The sequence below is a fragment of the Silurus aristotelis genome (genome assembly GCF_946808225.1).
Source record: "Silurus aristotelis genome assembly, chromosome: 9".
Classification (NCBI taxonomy): Eukaryota; Metazoa; Chordata; class Actinopteri; order Siluriformes; family Siluridae; genus Silurus; species Silurus aristotelis.
The window spans coordinates 29,888,118-29,898,117 of NC_139582.1; the positions used below are offsets into that span (position 1 = coordinate 29,888,118).

Consider the following 10,000-nt stretch of genomic DNA (forward strand, 5'->3'; position numbering starts at 1 on the left):
TCCATCTTTCCCTCTTTCACCACATCTCTCCCTCTTTTTTATCACTCCCTCTCTCGATCTCTCTCACTCCATCTTTCCTTCCCTCTCTCATTCAGCCGCTTCCAAAACAAATCGCTCGCAGCGTGATTCTCCTCCAGGCAATCCGTCTGTGTGTGATGGAGGAGAGAGAGAGAGAGAGAGAGAGGGAGAGAGGGAGGAATAGCAGGTTGGGCTCATGTCTGATTTATTCCGGATGCACTCCGCAGGGTTTGAGCTCGAGTGGAAAAATCGGTGCGGTCTGTAGGAAAAAAAGAAAGAAAAAAATAACCTCAAAACCGAGCAGAAGCGCTGTGTGTGTGTGTGTGTGTGTGTGTGTGTGTGTGTGTGTGTGTGTGTGTGGACACCCACATCTCAGCGCATGCTTCAACACTTTCTGTGTTTGCGAAGAGATCGGATCAGAGCGAGCTGCAGATTTTAACCAGCAACCAATAAAACACAGAAAACACGACCCGAACACGAGTCATGTGACACGTCTAATATATTTGATTGACAGGTTGTCAGAGCGAATCACAGTGCGAGCTGGTGGGAAGCGGCCGGCACAAACACTCATCATTTTCTGTGTAAGGAAACGTTTATGTGAATTTTTTCAAACGAGTCTCCGAGCAGAACGCAGGACGTTTATGACTGGTCACATGATGAGCTGCAGATTTGTTTGTGGTGTGTGTGTGTGTGTGTGTGTGTGTGTGTGTGTGTGTGTGTGTGTGTGTGTGTGTGTGTGTGAGAGAGAGAGAGACAGAATGGCCGTTTATTGCTGCTATAACAGAAGTGAGATCTTGTTTTGTGGACTTTCCCTGATGTTCATGTAACTAGAACTATTAAAAAAAAAATACCTCATGTCATTCTTGGAGAAACTGATGATTGGAGAGAGCGATAGATGCTGTTTTTCTCTCTTCCCCTTTCTTTCTGTTCCTCTTTGTCTTTTTCTGTCCATCATTTACACACTCCGGCTGTTTTTTTCTCTCTCTCTCTCTCTCTCTCTCTCTCTCTCTCTCTCTCTCACCCCTTCTCTCCCTATCTTACCCCCTCCCGCTCTCTCTCTCTTACCCCCTCTTTCTCTCTCTCTCTTTCACCCACTCCCTCTCCCTTCATTCCTCCTCCGCCCCCCTTTCTCTCTCTCTCTCTCTCTCTCTCTCTCTCTCTCTCTCTCTCTCTCTCTCTCTCTCTCTCTTTCTCTCTTTCTCTCGCTCTCTCTCCACTTCCCTCGTGCTTCCTGAGCCGCTGTGACATCCGTCTGCATCGCCCGAGCCTGTTGTTTTTGTTCCTGAGCTTTGTGTGTGTGTGTGTGTGTGTGTGTGTGTGTGTGTGTGTGTGTGTGTGTGTGTGTGTGTGTGTGTGGTATAATTTAGAACACTCATCAGTGCAGTGCGCTCCGTTCCGCCAGCCCTCTCTCTCTGTCTTTCTCTCCCTTTCTGTCTCTCTTATATTTCTCTTTCTGCCTTCATCACTGTTCCTCTCTCTGTCTTTCTCTCCTTCTGTTACTCCCTGTCTCTCTCTCTCTCTCTCTCTCTCTCTCTCTCTCTCTCTCTCTCTCTCTCTCTCTCTCTCTCTCTCAGATCTCTTTGTCTGTGTTTTTTTCCCCTCTGTCTCTCATTCCTTCCGTATTCCACTTGGGCCAAAGTGCAGGACGTGCTTGACTGTCCGTGTTGTGTGTGTGTGTGTGTGTGTGTGTGATGTGTTGATTGTGGTCCTTCGCCTAAAGCTGTGTTTATTGAGGGAGATTAAAAGTGGAGGAGGATTGGTTGTGTGTGTGTGTGTGTGTGTGTGTGTGTGTGTGTGTGTGTGGGGGGGGGTGTTGGAGGGGGTTTACTGCATTCCATCACTACTTTTCTCTTTTTCGTATCTCTCTCTCTCTCTCTCTCTCTCTCTCTCTCTTTCTTTCTCTCTCTCTCTCTCTCTCTCTCTCTCTCTCTCTCAGGGTGTTAAATGCAGCTTTATTGTCTGTATAATGCATCGCTGGGCTCCGCAGGCTGCCAATGCACCGTGCGTCTGTGTGTGTGTGTGTGTGTGTGTGTGTGTGTGTGTGTGTGTGTGTGTGTGTGTGTGTGTGAAAAAGAGATGGAGAGAATTTCCATGCCGGTGCAGAAATCTGCCTTTCGGTAGAAATTAGAAAGGAAATGAAAAACACGCCGGCATCAGTGTGCTGCTAATTGCTTGTGTGTGTCTGTGTCTGTGTGTGTGTGTGTGTGTGTGTGTGTGTGTGTGTGTGTGTGTGTGTGTGTGTGTGTGTGTGTGTGTGTGTGTGTTTTTAATCTCTATATTGTTGAGTGTGTGTGTGTCCGGACTTGCGATAGCGGTAGCGAAAGGCATGTGTGCCTCCAGTCAGGCTTCATTAGTGGCGCCGGTGCACTCGTCTCGTTTCGGAGCACATGCACACAACATGCCGTATCCTGGAAACCGAGTAAGCGGGTGACGGGGGGGAGGGAGACTGGGTTGGGTCACTTGGGAGAACTGTTTGTGTGTGTGTGTGTGTGTGTGTGTGTGTGTGTGTGTGTGTGTGTGTGTGTGTGTGTGTGTGTGTCTTTGTACACAGCCATCCAAAACATGTCAGCAGTTTTGTAAATTCCGTGCCATCCCACCCAAGTCTTCTCACACCAATAGGCCACACCCCCTGACCTGTGATTGACTGCTGGACTCTATACAGCTTGCAGTAAATGCTCACTGATGTCTTCTTCAATACCATTTTCCCCTCTCCCCTGTGCCCTCTCCCCCGTGCCCTCTCCCCCTGTGCCTTCTCCCCCTGTGCCTTCTCCCCCTGTGCCTTCTCCCCCTGTGCCCTCTCCCCCTGTGCCCTATCCCCTGTGCCCTCTCCCCATGTGCCCTATCCCCTGTGCCCTCTCCCCTGTGCCCTCTCCCCCGTGCCCTCTCCCCCTGTGCCTTCTCCCCCTGTGCCCTCTCCCCCTGTGCCCTCTCCCCATGTGCCCTCTCCCCTGTGCCCTCTCCCCCTGTGCCCTCTCCCCCTGTGCCCTATCCCCCTGTGCCCTATCCCCCTGTGCCCTATCCCCCTGTGCCCTATCCCCTGTGCCCTATCCCCTGTGTCCTCTCCCCCTGTGTCCTCTCCCCCTGTGTCCTCTCCCCCTGTGTCCTCTCCCCCTGTGCCCTATCCCCTGTGCCCTCTCCCCCTGTGCCCTCTCCCCCTGTGCCCTATCCCCTATCCCTCTTTCCATCTCTCTCTTTTTTTGTCTTTCACTTTCTGTCTCTCTTTGTCTCTCTCTGTTTCTCAATCTTCTGTTTTTGTTTCTGTCTCTTTCTGCCATTTCCCTTATGCCCTACATTTGAGAATGAAGGTTCACTCTTGTTGCTTGTGGGCGGAGCCTGCTATAAAGCTGGCCACTTAAAGCTGGCCACTTAAATGCAGTTTATGTAATGCTCGAATCAGTGCGATGCTTGGACAGCTGTGTGCCGTGCGTTCTAGCTTTGTTGACCGGTCTGAACAGCTAGCTAACACTCTCTGTAACGCCCCCTTTTTCTGGTCCCTCCCCTTTTTCGCATGCAGGAGGTGGTGCTGTACTGTCTGGAGAATAAAGTGTGCGACGTGAATCACCGCGACAACGCTGGTTACTGTGCCCTGCACGAAGCCTGCGCCCGCGGCTGGATCAACATCGTCCAGCACCTGCTGGAGCACGGAGCCGACATCAACTGCAGCGCGCAAGACGGCACCAGGTACACGCTCGCGCTCTCACACACACACACACACACACACACACACACACACACACACACGTCTCACTTATTCAGTCATGAGTCATGTACCTTTCGACACGGGAAGTAACACTCACGACTGACTCACCGCTCTGGTCGAAGTTGTGAGGAAAAATCGGTTGCTAGGCAACTGGGAAATGAGCCAAGAGTAAGCTATTTATCGGGTAGCTGTGTGCGTTTTTTCGTAAACATCTCAGCAGTGGAATGGTTCTGAAAGTCAACAATTACCTCAGTTGCTAGGCAACCAGTAAATTTGTCCACAGGTTTAAGCTAGTTAGCGCCTAGCTATGTGGGGGAATATCGGTGAAAAAAGGAAGTGATGTACAGAACTCTCCAGAAGGTCAGCGTTTACCTCAGAAATTGTCAGAATGTTGTTGCTAGGCAACCAGGAAGTTGTGGCCTCAGGTTTAAGGTAGGTAACAGCTAGCACGATGATCTGGAATGTCAACGTTTACCTCAGAAATTGTGGAAAATGTACTGATTAAACACTTCCTGTGAGGAAAATGACACTAAACTGCCTCGAGGCTTCGCGTTGACGGCAAACTTCTCCAGGACACCGTTATAACTCGCCTATAAACTATCTGTAGCACTCTGTACACTCGCGTGTTTTTGTTGCTTACTAGCATTTTTCGGTGTCGTGGGTGTGTGTGTGTGTGTGTGACTCCAGCGTAATTACACAAGCCCCACACACACACACACACACACACACACAAACACACATATATATACCCGGAGCGTGTAATTACACGGTGAGTAATAACAGGGTGTATGTGTGTGTGAGCGTCGGATAATTAGAGAGCGCGAGATCGATCAGGACAGACGGGTCAGTCTTCACATCGCTCCACGTTTAACTTTTAACACTTCGCGCTCGCGCGCAAAAACGCTGCGCTAATTAGCCACGCCGCTGTTTACAGCCGTACGATAAAGCCACCGGCAATTAATGAGTGCAATTACGGCGACGTCGTTACGCCGACGTGACCGTCCGCAACACGCTCTCTCTCTCTCTCTTTCTCTCTCTTTCTTTCTCTCTCTCTCTCTCTCTCTCTCTCTCTCTCTCTCTCTCTCTCTCTCTCACACTCTCTCTTTTTTTTTTTCAGCCTGAAGGGTTAATATTTTATTTTATTGTTTATTTTGGAACATCCGTGGCCCGATAATAAACATCATTCATTCAGGTGAATGCGTGTGATTTACTCGATTGGATATATTAGAATATTAATATTAATCGTTAGCTGGAATTTATTTTCATTTATTAATCCTGATTAATTATCCGAATCCTGCTCAAAATCCGAACGATTTTCTGTTGTGGCAATTAATAGTATTATTATTATTATTATTATTATGTATTGTTTTTATTGTTTTATGCATTTGATTTATTCATATTGAATCACTTTGGGGGAACTGGGACCTGTGAAGGGTTTGTGTGTATGGAGTTCCTGGAAGACACTTAAAACGTGTGTGTGTGTGTGTGTGTGTGTGTGTGTGTTCAGGCCTCTTCACGACGCAGTGGAGAACGATCACCTGGACGTCGTGCGGCTCTTGTTGTCGTACGGCGCCGACCCGACACTCGCCACGTATTCGGGTCGCGGCCTGCTCAAGATGACGCACAGCGACATGATGGAGACCTTTCTCTCCGGTAAGTACCTCTCTCTCTCTCTCTCTCTCTCTCTCTCTCTCTCTTTCTCTATCTATCTCTCTCTCTCTCTCTCTCTCTCTCTCTCTCTCTCTCTCTATCTCTATCTCTCTCTCTGTTTCTCTCTCACTCTCTCTCTCTCTCACTCTCTATCTCTCTCTTTCTCTCTCTCTCTCTCTCTCTCTCTCTCTCTCTCTCTCTCTCTCTCTTTCTCTCTCTGTTTCTCTCTCTCACTCTCTCTCTCTTTCTCTCACTCTTTCTCTCACTCTCTCTCTCTCCCCCCCATCTCTCTCCATCTCTCTCTTTCTTTCACTCTCTATCTCTCTCTATCTCTCTCTCTCTCTTTGTGTGCTTTTTTCATTGGTCCTGGGTGTGGTTTATTAGGAGGTGTGGCTTATTTAGAGGTTTATTGGGAGGTGTGGCTTGTTTTGGAGGTGTGGCTATTTGGAGGTGTGGTTTATTTGGATAGGTGATTAGAAGGTGTGGCTTGTTTGGGGGTGTGGTTTATTTGAAGGTGTGGTTTATTTGGATATGTGATTAGAAGGTGTGTCTTGTTTGGGGGTGTGGTTTATTGGGAGACCGTTACTAAGTGACCGTTGCTTTTTTGTTTTGACGTTTCTATGTTGTTTTTGGAAAACAGATAATTCCAGGATGTTGTGTGTGTGTGTGTGTGTGTGTGTGTGTGTGTGTGTGTGTGTGTGTGTCTGCACTGTTGCTGATTGCTTTATTCGGGAAAGCCATGTGTGCTTGGGTGTGTGTTATTTGGAACAGCTGTGTATATTCTGTTTGTGTGTGTGTGTGTGTGTGTGTGTGTGTGTGTGTGTGTGTGTGTGTGTGTGTGTGTGTGTGTGTGTTTCTCTCATGGTGGTATTTAGGAAAGCTGAGTGTTCCCCAGAGGAGCCATTTTTGCAAACCATCTGTGTGTGTTTGTGTGTTTGCTTCTGATTGTGTTATCTGGGAATTGTGTGTGTCTGTGTGTGTCTGTGTGTGTGTGTGTGTGTGTGTGTGTGGTTTGGCTGAGCAGTAATCTGGCCTCCTGTCGTTATCTGCGCTCAACTCTACCGCGTGCGTGTGTGCGTGCGTGTGTGTGTGTGTGTGTTAATCTCAAATGGGTTTGGGGAATATTTTTTTTCACTTAAAATCTGAAAAATATTTTGAACACGCACTCGGGCGCGCGTGCGCACACACACACACACACTACACAGCATTAACTTGGCATTTGTATCCGATGTGAAGCATGTATCGGTCCTAGACACCGTTTGAAATTGGTCACATGGTCACACTGGCGTAGGATGAAACTGGAAGTTAGTTGTGAACGATGGAAACCAGTGTAACTGTTTTCAGCTGCACTAGTTTGCATGAGCCTCAGAATAATTTGCCTCGACAGCATGCTAGCACACACATCTAGCTGATGCGTGTGTGTGTGTGTGTAAGGTGAAGGGCTCTCAGTGGGAGATGAGCCCTCCACTGAGGGTGCATTCAACCCTGTTCTACATGTGTGCGTGTGTGTGTGCGTGTGTGTGTGCGTGCGCCGTCTTAGTCACGCAGAGCTGCACCGAGCTCTTTGAGGCGAAGCAATCAGAGCGCTCTCTCTCTCTCTCTCTCTCTCTCTCTCCCTCTCTCTCGCTCTAATCACTTCTTCCTACTTAGCATTTAAAACATCCCCTCCACCCCATCTGCCATTTAAAGCCCCTCTCTCTTTTCTCTCTCTCTCTCTCTCTCTCTCTCTCTCTCTCTCTCTCTCTCTCTCTCTCTCTCTCTCTCTCCTTAGTTTGTCATTTTGTCTATCGATCTATCAATCTATCTGTCGTATTGTCTCGTCCGTTTTCTATCTCTCTGTCTCACTCTCTGTCTTCCTTTCTCCAGTACCTCTGTCTCTCTCACTCTACTTATTTTATCTATCTATCTATCTATCTATCTATCTATCTATCTATCTATCTATCTATCTATCTATCTATCTATCTATCTATCTATCTATCTATGCCTCTCTCTCTCTCTCTCTCTCTCTCTCTCTCTCTCTCTCTGTCAGTTGTCGAATGCTAAAACTTGAACTGTAACAATCTGTAATTAGTGATCACTAATGAAGTGACCGGACCGGACGCTCCAGTAGCCACGCCCATCACAGCACTTTTACTTCATCTTTTACTGAGCGCCAGATCACTAGGACTGGATAGAATAGCTAGCGGTCTCAGCAGCTAGCTGTTAGTCTGGTACGTTTACCTCAAGGTCGGCTAACCGGTAACACGTACCCATCTATGTTTGGACGGAGAAAAAGAAGCGGGTCGGTATTCGGCCCTCATGCGGTTACCGTAGAAACAGGAGGTCCACCCTTCCCTCCTCGTTACGGAAAGACCTTTTGTCGGGTTCGAGGCTCTGATTCCCAAGTCTGTTCTTGCAGGAGACGTCCAGTCGGGTCTCCCCACTCACACGTCTTTAATCGTCTCTAATCTGCGTCTCTGTCCCTCCAGACTACTTTGCGGACCTGCAGGGCCGAGAGGACGACGACCCCGGCGTGTACTGGGAGTTTTACGGCAGTGCCGTGTGTGGTGAGTACTGATTTTTCCTCATCTTTCTTTCTTTCTTTCTTTCTTTCTTTCTTTCTTTCTTTCTTTCTTTCTTTCTTTCTTTCTTTCTCTCACACACACACACACACACACACACACACACACACACACACACACACACGCATACACATGAGCGTGAGCGGAATCACTGAGAGGGACAGACACAGCCCAAGGGCAAGTCTGAGTCTTCCTCATCTGTCCGAGAGACAGGAAGTGAAAACAGAAATGCGTCTGCTTTCATCATCTCGCGCTCCGACTGGCCCCCCTTCCCCCGACTCTCTCTCTCTCTCTCTCTCTCTCTCTCTGTCTGTCTGTCTGTCTGTTTTTTTACACCAATGAAGCAGAATTTGTCGTCCTTTCTTTCCCCCAATCATGCGCATGTGGTATGTGTAAAAAAAAAAAAAAAACACGAAAAACTTGTCAATGACCTTTGTGTGTGTGTGTGTGTGTGGTGTGTGTGAGGAGAGAGAGAAAGAGAGAGAGAGAGAGAGAGAGAGATAGATAGATAGATAGATAGAGAGAGAGAGAGAGAGAGAGAGAGAGAGAGAGAGAGAGAGGAGACGCTGAGCATGTTGCACTGCTCCAGAACACTTCTGAGAATTCCTGGAATAGTTCCGAAAAAGAGAAGGAGACTAGAGCTGGCTGAAAGGTAGACAGAGAAAGAGATAGAAAGAAAGGGAGAGAGAGATAGTCGAGATAAAGACAGACAGAGAAGAGAGAGAGATGGATAGACAGACAGACAGCTATTTTTGGGAGCCTCTGTCGGCTAAAGCGCCGCCTCGGAAAAACCCTGACTATAAAACAGAGAGAGAGAGAGAGAGGGTGAAATAGAGAGAAAAAAAAGAGGAGGGGGTCTGATTTTCCTCTCGTTCGCTTTGAGCCTTTGCGCCGACGCCAACACGGACTGGAAAGAGTGAAGAGCATTTGCGCACACACACACACACACACACACACACACACACTCGTCGTGCAGTGCAGCTTAATGGAAGGCAGCGTTAATAGGAGCCGGCGTAGCGCGAGCGACGTGAGAAGGACTCCGGAAAAAAGAGAGAGAGAGAGAGAAAAGGGGCGGAAGAGAGAGAGCGAGTGAAGGACAGAGGAAGGGAGGGGGAGAGAGGAAGTTGGGAGGGGGGGGGGCGTCCTCTGGGAGAGAGTGGTGGAGCGGAATGTTCAGGAAGCTCTCACGACAACAACACCTGCGTGAGAGAAAGAGAGAGAGAGAGAGAGAGAGAGACCGCCTGGCTATATTTTCCATCCTTGGCCAGAACGTGTCACTTTGTGGTGGGTTCGGGTGGTCACGTGACACTTTGACGCGAGTCTTAGTAGTAACGAGGTTGCGAAATTTCCTGGCTGAAGCGTGAGGTCGCGAGTGAAATCACGCAGCAACATCAAGAGGAAAAACAGAGCGAGAGACGGATGGAAAGACGTCACCGCTTGTACAGCTACAATCTGAAACTATATGGGGAGGCGCCCAAATTGTGTTGGACCAATCGCTTTTTTCCTCCTGTTCACAGCTACGCATTTAAATATGAACTGCGTTCTCCAAGAAAAAAAACACAGATCAAATTCGTAGAGTACATCCATTGACCACTAGTTTGCGCTAGTTCACACACCGCTAGCTGCAACTTAATTCCTAATTTTTATAATCAGGGACGACTCGAGAGGAAGGAAGACTATGGGAGGCTCCTCGCGTTCGGAGAGACGTGAGATGGAGGGAGCGCTAATAAAGTTTGCGAGCAATGGGGGGAGGGAGGCGCGGCAGCGAGAGCCGGGCGGGGGCGGGGCAGCTGATAACAGCGCGAGCCTTCGAAACAAATGAGGCTTTGTAGCGCTGTTCTGTCACGCACACACACACACACACACACACACACACACACACACAGAGCTTTATTCACGTCACATGGGTGCAGCTATTCAAGGCCAAGGTCTTTTACTCTGCGTGTGTGTGTGTGTGTGCGCGTGTGTGTGTCTGTGTGTGTGTGTGTGTGTAAAGAGGATTTGCATGTGCGTGAATATCAGGTGACGATACAATAAAATACCTTTACAGCATCTGACTGGATCCCATAAA

At 48.5% G+C, this 10,000-nt stretch overlaps 1 protein-coding gene and 1 long non-coding RNA gene across 6 annotated transcripts in view; both read left to right on the forward strand.

Annotated features, from left to right (window-relative positions):
• bcor (BCL6 corepressor) overlaps window positions 1–10,000 on the forward strand; it is a 44,023-nt gene that overhangs the window by 28,615 nt on the left and 5,408 nt on the right. For all 4 annotated transcript variants that reach the window (XM_083549660.1, XM_083549659.1, XM_083549657.1 and 1 more), the window contains 3 exons: window positions 3,533–3,699; window positions 5,226–5,371; window positions 7,837–7,914. In XM_083549660.1, the coding sequence (XP_083405786.1) occupies window positions 3,533–3,699; window positions 5,226–5,371; window positions 7,837–7,914 (391 nt within the window). The remainder of the gene's footprint in view (window positions 1–3,532; window positions 3,700–5,225; window positions 5,372–7,836; window positions 7,915–10,000) is intronic.
• On the forward strand, window positions 8,330–9,387 carry LOC310730651. Of its 2 annotated transcripts, none has more exons than XR_014534885.1 (2): window positions 8,330–8,380; window positions 8,446–9,387. It is a non-coding gene; the product is annotated as an uncharacterized lncRNA (long non-coding RNA). The 2 variants fall into 2 exon arrangements; XR_014534886.1 differs by having other exon boundaries at window positions 8,342–8,380; window positions 8,454–9,387.